Source organism: Giraffa tippelskirchi, chromosome 9 (assembly GCF_054371585.1).
Source record: "Giraffa tippelskirchi isolate mGirTip1 chromosome 9, T2T-mGirTip1v1.2.pri, whole genome shotgun sequence".
Classification (NCBI taxonomy): domain Eukaryota; kingdom Metazoa; phylum Chordata; class Mammalia; order Artiodactyla; family Giraffidae; genus Giraffa; species Giraffa tippelskirchi.
The window spans coordinates 158,947,566-158,964,253 of NC_137283.1; the positions used below are offsets into that span (position 1 = coordinate 158,947,566).

Here is a 16,688-nt window from a genome sequence, read left to right on the forward strand (position 1 = left end):
CTTCCCATCTCCGGGTTGGTTGACGGTCTGCTGGTTGTGTGCTTCCTTCTAATTGGTGATCTTCTAATTGGTTGTGTGCCAGCACTTTTCAGGATATTATGAAATGTAAATCAAATGAGACTAAAATGGAACCTCTGGGCCACGGAACAGACGCAGACTGACTGCTGTCCTCCTAGGTGGTTTCGGCAGAGGCCGTGGGATCACAGTCAAGGGCAGATGGTCTCAAGCTTCCTTGAACCGAGGGACCACGGCCTCTGTCCTCAGTTTATCTGATGAGATGAATTGTCCACCCCAGGGGCCACGCTCAGGCACATTTACTCACTCTGGAAATCGACACTCGGGGTCTGCCATTTCAGGGGCATCTATTGTGACAAGACTGAAGCTCCTCAAGTCTCCCGGAATGCTTTGCTAGCTTCAGTGTTGTACTTAAATATCTTCTGAAAAGTTAAAAAAACTTTAAAAAAATTGCAAATAAATGAGGCAGTTGATCTTAGTGTGAGCATTTGCCCTTGGGGCTGAGATGGACCCGGGCTTGTGCCTGGCGTTATCATTTCATAGCTGTGTGACGTTGGGCAGGAGGCTTCATGTCTCTGAGCCATGGAGTCGGACTCTAAAGAGGAGGAATTTGAGAGAGTTGAGTAACTGTGTACAGTGCTTGGGCAGCCTGCTGTATAGACGTCAGGACCTGGGGTGAGAGTATGCTGTGATACACATAGTCCACTGGCTAATTTCCTTCCCAGCCTGCTAGCATATGTTGATTCTGTCCGTGAATATGTCACTGTGTCATTCTGGAACGGAGGACACTCGTGTCCCAAGTCACGGGGCAGTGGGGGATACCAAGCACGTAATATCTAGTGGTGGGTGGTGGGAAATGCCAGGGGGGTTGGTGTCAGGGCTGAGGATAACAGCAGGGGCCGGCCCATGCGGTCCAGGGGGCATTGCATGCAGACCTGTGTGTCTAATTGCCAGGTTTGCTTTGAAGTGAACTTGGGAGTTTTCAAGAGTGGGAGGGGGACATTGGCTAATGATGTTTCATACTCTAGAGAGAGAGGTAGCATGGCAAGGATTTTGCTTGCGTGTGCTACTTTTCGAAGCCAGGGTTCTTGTCCAGGTGGTTTTGTGTCCAGAAGAGCTAACTGAGGTTGGGCTGTCTCCTCGCAGGATTGGAACTGATTGTTAAGACCCCAAAGTGATGGCTGATTCATATCAATGTATGGCAAAAACCACTACAATATTGTAAAGTAATTAGCCCCCAACTAAAATAAATAAATTTATTTAAAAAAAAAAACATGTTAAGTTTTCACAAAGGAAAAAAAAAAAAGACCCCAAAGTGGTCGGGGCCTCTGGGTGCTGGGCGGGGCCTCTGGATGCTGGTTCCCGAAGACCACGCGCTTCCTGGGGTTCTTCTGCTCCATCTCCTCCCATCCTGTTCCTCACAGATGAGAGGGGGGACAGCTTAGAACCACGGTGTCTCATAGAAGTCTTGGCCTGATAGGAGAGTCAAGAGTTTCGTGAAGATGCCCACTGGGCTTTTATACTATCTGCATGCTGGTCGATGCTTGTAAAGCAAATATATTTCAAACATTTGTGTGTGTGTGTGTCTGAATAAAGACTACATTTCCACCCAGCTTGGAGATATTTTCTTCCATGGTTTGTTCCCTGCTAAAAGTTTAAAATTTTAATATTACAGCTCATTTTTCTCTTTGGTCTGACACAGTCTCATTTTTTCCTGTTAGTTTTTTTTTTTCCTCCCTCTTTATTTATGTAAGCCCAAAAAGCTTAGTGTAGAATATAGACTTTTCTGGGAATCTCAGCTGAATGGTCTCAGTTGCTTGGCTCTTAAATAAATCTTACTGTTGTGTTTCCTCATTTTGGCTGTACGTGTTCACCTCATGTAGAGAGTTTTCTAGTGGAAAACTTTTGGATGAAATATTATTATTCCTCTAACATATCATTAAATTTTATTTAGTCTATGTGCTTTTATTGTTTCTGAAGCCACTCTCTCATTCTCAAATACGATCATAGTGCTTTAAAACTTCAGCATAAATTTAAAGAATGATTTCGGCCTCGGCCATTCTGGTAGTTTGCCTTTCAGTCTTGGCAAGGAGGCTAGAATTATCTAGTGCCAAATGCGTAGTTCTCTTAAGTGCTATCGCATATTTATTTGACTTTCAAATTTAGTGAAATCATCTTTAAAACGTGTTTATTAAGGATGATAATTTAATCTAACTAAGGGGCACGGCAGTTGACACTATAGGTTTTGGAATACGCCTTGTGAGTTTTCAGATTGATGATTTCAACTGAACAGTCATTCCTGAGCTCCTAACGATACAAGGCGTTGAGCGTGTGTGTCTGTTTTAAAGCAGACACATGTCTGTCGGAATCGGACCCTTTCAAGCACTGACTAAGGACTCTTCACCCAAGAGCTACAGTTTAGGTTTGTGAGTTGCTGCCTTGTGTTGATGGTTAAATCAAACCCTTGAAGACACCCAGCAGTTGAGTACTTTCACAGCACCCTCCCCCCTTACTCTCGTAACCACTTATCACTTTGATTAATCTTGACAGAAAGCTAATATGAAATACAAATAGAGAAAAGAAATACGATTGACTCGGGCAGTGTCTTTCTAGGAACTCTGATTGCCCGATTGTCAGGACAGCATCCCCCATTTCATTCTTTTCTCTTTTCTGCTCCACTCACACATGCTGTTTACATCTGCCTTATTTAACTGTCACCTCTGCAGAAATGACAGTGGCTTTCTGTTTTAAGAAAAGTGTAGTATTTTTGGTCACCACGTGCATTTCCTTAGAGTCGATTCCTACCAGTTTACTCGTTCTAAAATACCTTCACACACCTCTTCTGTTGTGGAACACTTTAACGATGCCAGTGCTTTAAATTTGGTGCCTGCTTGCCTGGAAAAACTTAAGGGCCTTGAGTAAGAGATTCACAATTTGCCTTAATTAATCGTATTTAATAGAAAGTCTACTAATACTCTGCACATAAAAACACTAGCTTAAAATTTTAAGGAAAGATCCACAGTGTGGATCTTTGAGCAGCCTTTCTTTGCTTCAAGTTCAGAACCCAAACTGCTTCCCTTAACCTGTGTGACCAGGTGTTCCCACCTCCTGGATCTCATCTGCTGGTCTCTCTGTCCACCTTGCTCCAGCCACAGGGCCCTTCCTTCCCTTCCATGCATGTGCTGAGTCTATTCCTGCCTCAGGACCTCGGGATGACTCGTCAGTCTGCTGGAATATCCTTCCCACCACATCTTCCCCTGGGTTGCTCATTTTGTCATTCAAGTCTTAGCGTGAGTTTGATCTCGGCTACTCTTGTTGGTTCCTGTCACATTTCTGCTACTTTGTTAACTGTTTTGTGTTAGAAGGTGGAATTCTCCTATGTATTTTCTTACCTGTTTATTTTCTGTCCTCCCCTGGAATATACACTCCAAGAGGGCAGGGCGTTTTTGGGTTGATCACTGCTTGACCATTTCTGTACTCCTCACTAAAGACTTATTTGTGAAGCAAATGAAGAAAGGTTATGAAGGTCAAAAGAAACAGGCATGGATAGATGACTTGCTGGCGCCTGGTATTACTTGGGTCATTTTCTCGGGCCATGGAACTCTGGACTTGGGGAGGTAACTGCAAAGTGTTACTGGTAGGAAGGCTGAGTTTAGTGGTAACTGCATCTGAGTCCAGCGTCATCCCAAGGCTGGCACTTGGCAAAGCACTCCAGCCTGTTTTTCAGGTTTCTTGAAGTTCAGTGGCTGTCAGAACTCCCAGGGGAGCATTCACAGCCCTGCCTGAGTGCTGACATGTGCCCAGGTCCTTGGTTTCCTGGCAGGTGGAGTTGATCCGTCCCCAGATCTGGGTTTAGGAGCACACCTGGCTCCTTGTCTGCCAGTCACCTTCCTATTGGGGTTCCTCATTGCTGGATGGGGCTCTTGGGGAGATTGCCTCTGGGCAAGGAAGAATGTGTTGCCTGGGGTTTGTGCCGAGTCAGTGCTCTGACACCCAGTGGAAGGGGAGCCCCGCAAGTGGACTAGTCCTCTGGGGGCTGTATTTTCCCATCAAGCTGGTGCTGCCCACGGTAAGCTCCTGACACATACTTGTGGTTTCCAGGCTTAGCAACCTCAAGGTCTCACACCTGGTCCCTCCACAATTCCAGGATAGGAATTCTGATTTATCTTCTGTCCTTTCGACAATTCTGTTGCGTTAATGTACCTTTTGCATTTTGTGAGGAACTTTTAGTTTACTCTAGTTTCCTATCTACCCTTGTTGAGGAAATTTTTACAAAATTGACACAGCATTCTCCCTGGGAAGAGTGGAGAATTGAGAATCTTTGTTACGAGAGAACTGACAAAGCATTATAGTTGACCCTTGAACAGTGCGGGCATTAGGAGTGCGACACTCCACCCCGCCCTCCCCACCCCTGTTGAAAATTCACATCCATCTTTACAGTTGACTCTCTGCATCCACAGTTTGCATCTGTGTGTTCAGCCAACCATGGCTCATGTCGTTTGGAATATGGCAGTACAGTACTTAATGAAAAAAATTCATGTATAAGTGTACTCGTGCAGTTCAAATCCATGTTGTTCAAGGGTCAGCTGTATTTTGTCCCAAGTATGCAAATTGGTTCATGGACAGTTACTCAGTATCTACTTTGCCAGAGGTTTGAACAGACAGCGAGTTTCAATGCATATAAAATACTTCATGTAGTGGATCAACCAAAAGTTAATTTTGTCTGATTTTGGATCAGTCACCTGATGGCACAGCTTCATCTTGTCACTTCGGATCTGAACTGTTAAAGGTAAAACCAGAACCAGAACTATCTCACATGCCATGACGAGTGTTTAAATAAGATAAAATTAAAAACAAACATTTGGCTTTGCAGCATTCCATGGTGATTGGAAAGGTCACTGCCTTAAAACTCAACATAATTCTTGAGCAATTACTTAAATATCTGAGTTGGTATTCTTAAATTAATGGTAGAATTTTAAGTATTTTAATGCTTATGGAGTCTTGAGGCTGCTTCAGGGCGGATTGAACCAGAACGAGGTGGTATTTAGTGGTTTCTGCCCTGGCTTCTATTCAACTTAACATAGTTTGACTTTAGTATTTTTGGCTAATGAAAGTGTATCTTCTAGGTTATGGTAGTCTTAAGCAAATGTGGCTTGAATATGAAACTAGAGAGAAGTTTAATTATTGGCAGATCAGTGACAGTGACAAATTGCTTTTCTTCCTTTTTAGTTATACATGGGAAGCGGTGGATACCAAAACTAACATGCTTTATAAAATCAACATCTGTGGAAATGTGGGTATTGCCCAGTGTGGACCATCAAGTGCTGTTTGTATGCATGACTTGAAGACAAACAGCTTTCATTCTGTGGGTAAGTAAAACTGCCTTTAGCTTAGTACACGTGCGGGATCCAGATTTTGCAAAAATGACTCTTATGTATGTAAGCTGTCTCTTTAATTATATAAGCTTATGATCCATAATATATATTTTATGTTTTATAGGAGTTCAAAGTGGTAGCAATGTAAATGTCCGATCTGAGACGGGGTTCGTTTCCTCCCGTCCAGCGGATGCTGTGCAGTCAGTCGTTACGGAGATTGATGCGCCTTTGTGTTTATTGCTACAGAAGGATGTTTCCTATATGGCTTTGCCTTCTCCTGTTTTTTCTTAAACCCTGTCTTTCCTTTTCTCCCTCTTTCACCCCCATTTCCTCTGGCGCCCAACTCCCTTCCCCTTTGTATCTTTCTGCTTTCTTCTGTAGTGGTTTGGTCTCAGGCAGTCTGTATTCATGTGGGGTTGTAGGTGGTCCCTGGCTTTGGGCTCACCCTAAAAATTAAATGGTCCTAAGGGCATCCTCCCAGAGGAAAAAGCACAGACCTCTTTCCTAGGGCTCATTTCATTTGCCCAGCGGCCCTGGTTGTTGTTTTTTTTTTTTTTTGGTCGTGATCCCTTTCCTTTGGGAGGATAATGGTTGATGGCCCTGCCACGTTACATGGAGCGTGAAAGGGGCAGATGTGTAAAGAGACATGGGGCGGATGTGAAAGCAGGAGGTGTCATCCTCCGGGGTGGTGGCGTGGGTGTCTGTGGTGACCTGCGACCCGGGCGTTTTCAGGGGTGAGGTCTGACAGTGCGGGTCGGGGTGAAGTGGACACGGCGTGTGACGTGACGGCGTGGCACCAAGGAAGAGGGGACTCGGTTTTGGAGTTGGGAGGGGCGGGTTCCTTTGGTAGCTCCATCTGTCATCTTGAACGCAAATTCCTAAGCACACTTGAAAGGGCTTTTTAGAAAGTAATGTTTAGAAAAAGAAGAGCAAGGTCTGGGAGGTCTGCTGGTCGAGCTCCAGCGTCTGCTTGGCTTCCCTCTCCCCCGACATGGAGACAGTCTAGACCGAGAATGGTGGTCAGAGGGATTTGGGGCCCAGGATAGAGATCTGAGAAAGCACCAGCTTGTTCTGAACTCCTGGGCCAAATTTTGCTATTTTGTGATATACTTAAAAAAATTGTGGGACTTCCCTGGTGGTCCAGTGGTTAAGAGTCCTCACTCCCAATGCAGGGGTCCTGGGTTCGATCCCTGGCCAGGGAACTAGAGCCTGCATGCCTCAGCAGAAAAGCAAGTTTGCGTGCTACAGTTAAGACCCAGTGCAGCCAAATTAAAAAAAAAAGTGCAAATGAGACCATCAGTTTCCTAGTTTGGGCAGTTCAGGGAAAGAGGCCCCAAGTGGGCTTGTTGGCTGGTGTTACTTAGGTTTTCAGGAAGAGGAAAAGTAGTTTTCCTCTTGATTTTATTGTAATATGGGCAATAGTATTTTTGGCTAGTGAAACTGTGCTTCTAGTCTGTGGCAGTGCAGTGCAGTCCAGTGTAACATAGATGGGTACCAGATGCACACAAGTCTCTAGGAGGAGGATTTGTGAAGTTGGCACAAAATTTGAGAATGACCAAGTTAGATAGGCTTTGAAAGCCCAGGCAGGAGAGTTGGTATTTTCTGGGGTAGATAGTGGATCTGTTATAGATTCTTTGTGACGGTATTGGGGGGGAGGTGATCTGATAAAATGTGTTGTTAGAAAGCTGGGCCTGGTGGACTAGGAGAGGTTGGTTGAAAGGGAGAGTTAAAAAAGATGAGTTGTTACCAGTTGACAATGATATACAACAGCTGTTTCTAATCTCATTTTACTCCCAGACACACATGACATACTTTTCCTGGGGCCTCAGACCCCCTGGGGGAGAGAATGGTATGCTAGATGAAGTGTGCTTTCAACACTAGCGGTTATTGCCCTGTCCTTCAACTCAGGAAAGTGCACGTGTGTGAGCGCGTGAGAGCAACATTAACATTAGCACAGGTCGACTTGAATCAGATCTCATTTTGCTCATTTGTGTTATACAGTCGAAATAACTAAATTTGTTCTTGTAAATTTAGTTTTATAGCTAATCACTAAACTTGGTGTGCACTTACATGCCAGGTGTTCTAAGTAAAAAGTATCTCATTTAATTCATTCAGCATTCTGAAGTAGATGATCTCATTTCCCTTATTTTATAAGGGAGGAAGCTAGAGCACTGCATGGATCAGCAGCTCCCCAGAGGTTGTGTGGTTGAGGATTTGAATGCTGACAGGCCAGCTGCGGAGCCTGGGGACTTACTTGGCTTCTTGTTGTGCGATCACAGCGTCCCATCAGACAGTTGTAGCGCTAATACGGGAACTAGGGTGGGTAACCTGAACTCCTGGCTCTTAGAGGACAGCTGGAAACTGACATCAATTTGCTAGAAAGGGAAGGAAGACAAACTTGAATTTTGGAAAATAACCGCAAAAACTGGAGCTCCCAATAGATCAGAGAAAAGAAGAGCTAGTTTAGCAACAGATCCAAACACATATGAAAACTTAATGTATAACCTGAAGTTTGGGTGTAATTAAGCTCTTTATCTCCTAGAAAACAATGTTAGACATCTCCTTTGTATTGTGTTACAGAGATTATGGATTAATTAAAATTAAAAGTAAAAAGGCAATAGAACATTGGGGGTAAAAACCTAGTAAAATAGAAATATAATCTTAACGGAGGTAGGAATTTCTCTTAATAAATGATAAGAAAAACAACGCAGGAGCAAAATGGCAAAGTCTCTAAGAACAGGCAATTCACAGAAGAAGAAATCCAGACGGTCAATTCAGCTTCATTAGTAAGCCAGGCATAAATGCAAATCAAAGCAATAATGAAATCTAGTTTTCCTTCAGTTACATTGGCAGAAGTTTAAATGGTTGAATCATGGAATGCTGGCAGGGAGCCTAGAAACGGGCACATTCACGTATTACTATAGGAAGATGATTGTCTGTAACCCTTGTGGGAAGATAATTGTTGATGTGAGTTTTATAGTGCCCATAGGGCAGTTTTTGTACTTACAAACAAATATTAAAACCTCAACTTTGGTCTAAATAATATTACATTATTTTTGATTAAAAAAATCCTGTATTAGTTCTTCCTTAGGCCAGTGATACTGTTACATATATAAATCTAGCAGAGTTTAGCAATCATTTTTATGGGGTCGGTGAACAACCATTTGGTTCCATTTACAACCTAGTTGAATCATCTTCATCACATTTTACAATGATTTATGCGTTTTATACATTTGATTTCTGTTTAAAGTACATCAGATAATCTGATCTGACGATAAAATTTAAGGATTAACAATAATTCTTATAAATTTAATAGTTGAAATGTAGAAATATGATAAACCTGAAATTCTCTTTGCTGTTCTAACATTGTCACAGTTCTGAATCAGTTGCTTAGTTATAACCTCTGAATTAGTTGTAACATTAAACATCACAAGTATATAAAAGTACTGAATATGTTCACATTCCTCCTAACATCCTTAGCATTAATACCATGATTTTCATTTAATTAATCTTTCTGGGGGTTGAACATTATGTATCCACTTCATGAAGACTATTACCAGCCCCTTTCAACAAGGTAACAGACCCACTGTTAAGTGAGGTTACTCACCACCAAAGCCTGAGATTCTGACTGGCTTCTTATAGGTGACCTGGGGCTAGGACAGAGTGTGAAATTCAGTTGCAGTTGCTGGTCATGTGACTTCATTTGCTCTAAGCAGACTGACCCCTGACTTAAGGTTATACTTAATGATTCCTTTTGTGCATTCACAGAAATCTACAATAGCAATCCAGGTTGATCACTAGGTTGACTTTCATGTCTTATTAACATGTGAAAATACCGTTTATTCTTGTGCCTTGTATCTTTCATTTTCAAAAATGATATAATTCTGTTAGATATATAAGATGATCCCTGGTGATACCTGGTTGCCTTCTAGGTATAACTCATATTTTTATCTCATTTAGAGTCTCTCCTGATAGTCTACAATTATCTGTTACATTTAAAAACTTAGATTCCTGTAACGTATTTTGTACATAGACTTTTGTACAAAAAAAAATTCCTCATAGCATTGAAAATTGTGGCAAATATGCCGAAACAGCCTAACCATGGGATATTTTAGTACATTGGTAGTATATTCTGATTTACTTGGTTAAATCATAACATATATATATTAATTTTTTTAAAAACAGCTAACACTTAATACTCATTTATTGATTTGTAACAAATATTTGAGTGAATCAGTCACCAAAACAGACAAAAACCCCTTTTCTCACGGAGCTTACATTCTAGTGGAGTAGGAGGCACACAAGAAAGACAGACAGCGGCTAAGTGGGATAGTAAGACTGATGGACGCTGTAGGGGGTCTCGGGAGTGTGTGTTCAGGAATATTCAGTGGGGTGGGTGTCGCTGAGAAAGTGACATTTGAGCAAAGACTGAAAGCTGAAAGCAGCGAATCACGTGGCTCCGGGGTAGGGGGTGAGGGCGGCCAGTGCGGGGGTCAAGGCGAGAGGGAGGGAGTGTCTGAGGGGGCGGGAGCCAGAGTAGAAATCTCTTTTGGAGTGTTCATAGAAAGAGGAGCGGAAAGGTTAGGCAGGAGGCGGAGGCGAGAGTTGGGCAGGGGGTTCTCTTTTTGGTGAAGTAACACGTGAACAGTACACGTCGAAAGACAAGATACAACAGAGGGGAGCGCCGGAGCACGTTGGAGAGGGCTAGCGGCCTGGCTGGCAGGCCCTGAGCGAGGTGCTGAGGAGGCCCGGCGGCCGCGTGCTGGGCCCTGCGGCCGCCGGCGGAGGCGCGGTCGCCAGGCTGGGCAGCCTCAGCGAGGTCGGGTTGCGAGCTCGGCCGGGCTCGGCCGCAGGCGCCGAGGGTGGCAGGCGAGGCCCGGCAGGCCCGGTGCGCGGCCTGGTCGGGCGGACTCTGGTGAGCGCGGCCGGGCGCGCAGGGTCTGTAGGACCCGGCGCGGCCTGGCCGGAGGCGCGTGGCCGGGGCTGGCGGGCGCGGGCGAGCGCGGCCGGATGGGCGCCCTGGCGCGCAGGGTCGGGAGGACCCGGCGCGGCCCGGGCTGCAGAGCGTGGCTGGGTCTGACGGGCTCGGGCGAGCGTGGCCTGGTGGGCTCCCTGGCGCGCAGGGTCGGCAGGACCTCGCGGGGCCTGGCCGGTAGCGCGTGGCCGGGTCTGGCGGGTCCGGGTGAGCGCGGCCTGGTCTGGCGGGCCCGGGCGAGCGCGGCCTGGAGGGCCCGGCCTGGAGAGCGCTGTCTGGAGGGCCCAGCGCGTGGTCTGGCGGACCCGGCGCGGTCTGGTGGCCTGGGCCTGGAGACCGCGGTCGGGTGGACCCGCCACTGCCTGGCGGGCTCGGCAAGTGCGGTTTGGTCTGGCGGGCCCAGGCGAGCGCGGCTCGGTCTGGGGGGCTCGGCCTGGAGGCTGCGGTCGGACAGGTCTGGCAGGCCGGGGACGCGCGGCCTGGTCTGGAGGACCCGGCCTGGAGAGCGCGGCCTGGAGGACCCGGCGCGGTCTAGTCTGGTAGGGTCTCGCCAGTGCGGTCTGGTCTGGTGGGCCCGGGCGAGCTCGGCCTGGTGTGGCGGAGCCGGCCTGGAGAGCGCGGTCTGGAGGACCCGGCGCGGCCTGGCGGGCCCTGGCGAGCGCGGCCTGGCGGGCCCGGGGCGCAGGGTCTGAAGGACCCGGCGCGGCCTGGCCTGGAGAGCTCGGCCTGGTCTGGCGGACCCTGCCTGGAGAGCGCCGTCTGGTGGGCCTGGCGCGCGTGGCCTGGTTTGGAGGACCCGGCCTGGAGACCGTGGTCTGGAGGACCTGGCGCGCACGGCCTGGCGCGGTCCGGAGGACCCGGCGCGATCTGGCGGGCCCGGCGAGCGCGAGCTGGTCTGGCGGGCCCAGCGCGCGCGGCCTGGTCTGGTGGACCCGGCCTGGAGAGCGTGGTCTGGAGGACCTGGCGCGCGCGGTCTGGCGGGCCTGGCGCGGTCCGGCGGGCCGAGCGCGCGGTCTGGAGGACCCAGCGCGGTCTGGCGGCCCCGGCCTGGAGAGCGCGGTCTGGAGGACCCGGCGCGGCCTGGCGGGCCTGGGCGGACGCGGCCTGGTCTGGCGGGCCCGGCCGGGAGACCGCGGTCTGATGGGCCCGGCGCGCGCAGCCCGGTCTGGAGGACCCGGCCTGGAGAGCGCGGCCTGGAGGACCCGGCGCGGTCTGGTCTGCTGGGGCCCCGCCAGTGCGGTCTGGTCTGGCGCGCCCGGCCTGGAGAGCGTGGTCTGGCGGGCCCGGCGCGCGGTCTGGAGGACCCGGCGCGATCTGGCGGGCCCGGCGAGCGCGGCCCAGCCCATTTGGCGCCGTCCTCGGGAGCTGGCCGTGAGCCTGGCGTGCTGGCCGCCGCCCCGCAGTCCTCGCCCGGCCCTCGTCCGGGGAGGATGGCCAGGCTGGCCGGGGTGCCGCGGGGGTCCGCCGCGGGGGCGCTGCCGCGGTGCACCGCGGCCTCTCGCCGAGTGCCGGGGTGGGCAGTCGGTCCTGGCCAGCAGGCGGAGGAGCGGGCGGCAGGCAGGCTGGATGGGCGAGCGGGCACGGTGCCGACGGGGCCTAACGCTGAGGGACGCCGCTGTCCCCAGCGCCGCGGCCGCGGAGCTCGGCCGGTCCGTCTCGGCTCGAGGCCAGGGCCCGTCTGGTCTGCGCGCAGGGCGAGCCCAGCAGTTATGAGGGGCCCCCGGGAGCTCTGGGCACGGGGCCGGATGGGGCCGCCGCGTCGGGGGGGGGGAACAGAGGCGCGGGGGGAGGGTCTTTAAGGTGGGGGGCCTCCCCCCGCCCCCCGCCCCCCGCCCCCCTCCGTGGCCCGGAAGCGCCCCCTTCTGGCAGCTGCGCGCGCCGCCTCCTGCTGGCCGAGCCCGGCCCCCGCCCCCCGCGCCCCGAATATCCTGGAGCGCAGCGCTGCGGGGACGCGGGAGGCCCTGCCCCGCCGCCAGTCCCCGCCCCGTCACCCGGTCCCCGGCCACGCCCACGGTGGGCGGAGCCACGGGGTGCTGTCCGCGGTCCCGGAGCCGCCTCCGCACGCCTCTGTGGCTGTTGGGTCCCGGAAAAAAAAAGATTTTTCAGAGAGACCTGGAGTTTTAGACGCGGAAGGGCGATTCTGGCAAACCTTTGCCGCGTTTAAGACAGGCAAGGCAGAGAACCACTGTACTGTTAAGTTTGGTGCTATAGGACCTGAAAGCCATTATTATCTCCTCTCCATTGGCGTCTTAAAATTTTTACCCCTTTCCCTCTTTTTTCCCCCGTTTTTTTTTCCCCCTCCTTCTCTTCCTGCTTAAAGATCTCTGATGTATGTATCGAATTAGACCCGTTGTAATCCTGAGGTCATGACACTCACTCATCATTAGTCTGTGAACTAAACCTTTTTTTGTTTTGTTTTGTTTTGCTTTTAAATTAGTTGCTTTGGATAATGCAGTGAAAGCCTTCTCTCACAAAATCTAGGGCCTTGACAATAACCGCTCTCTCTCCACGCTCCTGTCTCTCTTCGCTGGAGGTAATCATTCGCCCACATCCTGTACACCAATATTTCCTTTCTTTCCTCTCTCACTCTAGTCAGAGTCTGTCTGGCTGTATGTGGTGTTTTTAACTTAATAAAAAGTATACATCATGCAGTGTGTAGTTTTGGGGGAGCATACGTGGTAACAGCATATTGCTAAAAAACAACTGTATTTTTGTCTTTCTCTGATTTATTCCCCTGACTCCTATGTTGTAGTATTGTGTAGATCTAGCAGGGTTAATTTATCCACTCTTCTTTTGATGGGCATTTGAGTTGTTTCCAGATTTTCACTAGTGTGAAGAACATGAGATATTCTTTCACATGTTTCTTGTTTTATATATATATATATATATATATATATATATATATAGTTGTGGCTTTCGTTTATGTATTTATCTAAGAGTTGAATAGCTAAGGCATAGAGTATGTGAATGTTCAGTGGTGGGACTCAGTGCCACGCCAACTTATGTACCGGTTAAACCAGTTCATACTTCCGCTAGCAACACAGGAGAGCTCTGGACTGTCTTTCCTCCAACATTTGGTGTTTAATTTTTGTCGGTATAATGGCTGGGGTTGGTATGCCACGTGGTCTTGATCACTAGTGATGTTGAGTATCTCTTTATATTATGAAGATGTTTTTCTTCTGTCTGATCATGTCTTGTCCATTTTATATTAAGTTATCTATTGCATGTGATCAGTTCTTTCCTTCTATAAGCTTTAGAATTTTCTCTTTGCCTTTGATATTAAAATTGCCATACTATGACTTGGTGTGGGTTTTTCCCTTTTTCCTCTCAGCGTTTTCTCTCAGAGGTCATTCGTTTCCTTTTCTTTCCTAAAATTATAAATAATGATTTTGTTTTTGTGTATGAGTATATATATTCTTGATGCTAGTTCTTTGCCAGCTCAATGTATCGCCTAGTTTATAATTTGTTTCTGTTTTCCCTAAGGTATTTTTTTTTTTTTTCCCTAAGGTATTTTTTGATGAATGTAAACTTTTAAACTTAATAAAAAGTCAAGTTTTTAAATTTTTTGGTAGTTAATGTTTTTGAGTCTTCAATATTTTCCTGCATTAGGATTTAAAAGATAACTATATATATTTTTTATTAAGAGAATTTGGTTTCTCATGTTTACATCTTTTCATCCATTTAGAGTTGATTTTTTTATACAGTGGTAAGTGGGGATTCAGTTTTTATCTTTTTGCCTGTACAGACTGCTGTTTTGTTTCCAGTTTTATCTACTGAACAGTCTCTTTGCTCACTGACTTGATACATTGTACATCAAAGTTTGACTCAAGAATCCTGGTGTCTGTGCTCTCTGTTCTGGTATCTTGATCTCTGTTCCAGTCTGTCTATTCTTGTGCCAACTATCATCACTGATAACTATATAAATTTTTTTATTGCAATATCCCAGGCAAACTGAGAGGTGATGACCCTATTTGTAGACTGTTCTAAAAATTTTTCTTTTTATAGCGTGTATGTATGAAATTATAGAAGGACTTCATCAGCCGAACTATATAATCTGATTTATGTTTTTGAAGATCAGACTGGTGCAAGATGGGTGGGAAAGGGAGGATGGTGAGGGATGAGACAGGAATTGGAGGCAAGGGGCCCCATTAAGAGGCTGTAGCCAGAACACCGGTGACAGGGGTTGCAGTCGTGGTAGAGATGGAGAGACGTGGGCAGATTTCAGAAGAAGGTAGAAACGCTGAAACTTGCCCATGTGACAGATGAGAGAAAGATAGGACTCAGTGCCATTTTGTTTGGGGCTTGAACAGCAGGAGGTGGGGCGGGGATGGCATTCCTGAGACAGAGAATTCTGGGGAAGGGGCACTTTGTAAGCTTATAAGCTTATCAGATGAATTATAGTGCCGTTTTTAGTTTGCTCGTGCTTGGAAATAGCTTTTGGTTATGAATGTCTTAACTAGCTTGTTTATGCTCTTTTCTCTCCGAATAGGTGACTCTCTTTTGAAAAGCGCAAGCAGGTCTCTTCTGGAATTCAACACAACAGTGAGCTGTAAACAGCAGAACACAAATCACAAAATCCAGAGTAGTATCGCCTTTTTATGTGGGAAAACCTTGGTGAGTCCATGCAGAGTCACTTCATAATTTTTCTTTTAAAAATATTTGTCCCTGGGGCGTTCTTGCTGTCCTGGTATTCTAAGACAAGTGAGTGAGTAAAGTTAAAAACTCAAGCAAACAGATAAACCGAAACCCCAACCAAATGACCATCATCATTAAAAACCAATAAGTAAACAAATCCTAAGCCTATAGTTACACTGTTTAAGTGAAACTTGACCCACATCCTGTGTACAACGACAATGTACAGATTAGTGTGTTTAAACTCGGAGCTCTGTTTAATGTTTATGTTGCAGGCATAATTTTTTTTTTCTTTCTGCATTTTCTTTTGATCGTTTTTAGGGCAGTGTGTTTGCTTCTTAAAGTGTTTTTTTCTCATTTACATTAAATTGGACAAACTGACATCTATCAAGAAGAAACCTTGGCCAGTGGGTAATGGGGTGCCCAACTTTCGGGGTATTTCTAGTGTTGAAATGGAACATAATTGTTTAAAGCGTGACGTTTGTCCTCACTCTCTGCATATTGTATGTGATATTTTGGTTTTAATCTTTACGGTTTAGAAAGGGACTCTCAGCAAATGATTGCTAGCTTTTAGGAAAAACGACTTGTGAACATGTTCTATGAATGTTCTATAATCAGAGTAAGAATCCAAATGTTTAGAAAAATCAGATAGAGTGAAACTCATGTGGCTACCAGATTGCTTTAAAATATCATTTTTAGAATTTGGTGCTGTGACTGTTGCATTTTTAAGCCCATCCTGTCTTGTCTGAAGAACTTGAAAAATATAACTCAGTGTTGTTAATTTTGGACCAGACTGTCAGTTGCACTCTTGTCCATGTTGAAACTTTGGGAAATAATCTGTTTGCAGTGGTATGAAATCTGGAGGTCTGAGTTACAGAGTAAGCTGTCGTTTGAATTTTAACTAACTTTTCTTGAGGAATTCTGTGTTCACTCTACAAGAACCAGAATTTGCAGAACTTCTTAGACTTGCTCATGGGAGTATGGGGGTAAGTTCCCGCTGGGTCTTATCAACCAGCCACACCATGGTCATCGCTGGTCCCCGTCTGTTAGGAGGGGCCCCCCTCCAGTGTGGGGGCGTTTAAGGAAGGCCAGTGTTTGAGCTCGGTCAGGTCCAGATGGGCCTCCTCCGTCGGCTTCCAGGAAGCATGAGGTCACATTTTCTGGCTTTGGTTTTGTTGGCATTTGGTTCAGAGAACATTTGGAGTTTTGAGAGTGGAAAGTCTGCAAGGATTACTTCCCATGAGCTTACTGTACTTGCATAGCTGGGGCAGTAGAACAGTTTTGGATCAGTTAGAGCCAAATTCCATCATGATTTTATGAAGCTTTTGTCTCAGAAGTTTCGAGTTTGGGAACTTCTCACTCGATGACCTTGTTAACTAAAACAGTTGTGTGTCACCCCCCCGCCCTTGCTGCTAGTTTAACATTTTTCATTAGCCTTCATGGTTTCTAACTTTAGAAAAGGAACACTTTACAATATGCAGTATGCGAACTTATTTTTACTTCTTTTAAAAATAGGGGACTCCCGAGTTTGTAACTGCAACAGACTGTGTGCATTACTTCGAGTGGAGGACAACTGCAGCCTGCAAGAAGGATATATTCAAAGCGAATAAAGAGGTAACAAGGGCCCTTCAGGGTTACATGCTTGGGAAGTACATTCTGGAACCTTCAGCATTTGAAGTGCAGACACATAC

General features: G+C 47.0%; 1 protein-coding gene across 1 annotated transcript in view; it reads left to right on the top strand.

Moving 5' to 3' along the window:
- IGF2R (insulin like growth factor 2 receptor) overlaps positions 1–16,688 on the top strand; it is a 104,274-nt gene that overhangs the window by 13,644 nt on the left and 73,942 nt on the right. Inside the window, exons 2-4 of the mRNA XM_081530205.1 lie at positions 5,245–5,384; positions 14,855–14,979; positions 16,513–16,611. Of these exons, the coding sequence (XP_081386331.1) occupies positions 5,245–5,384; positions 14,855–14,979; positions 16,513–16,611 (364 nt within the window). The remainder of the gene's footprint in view (positions 1–5,244; positions 5,385–14,854; positions 14,980–16,512; positions 16,612–16,688) is intronic.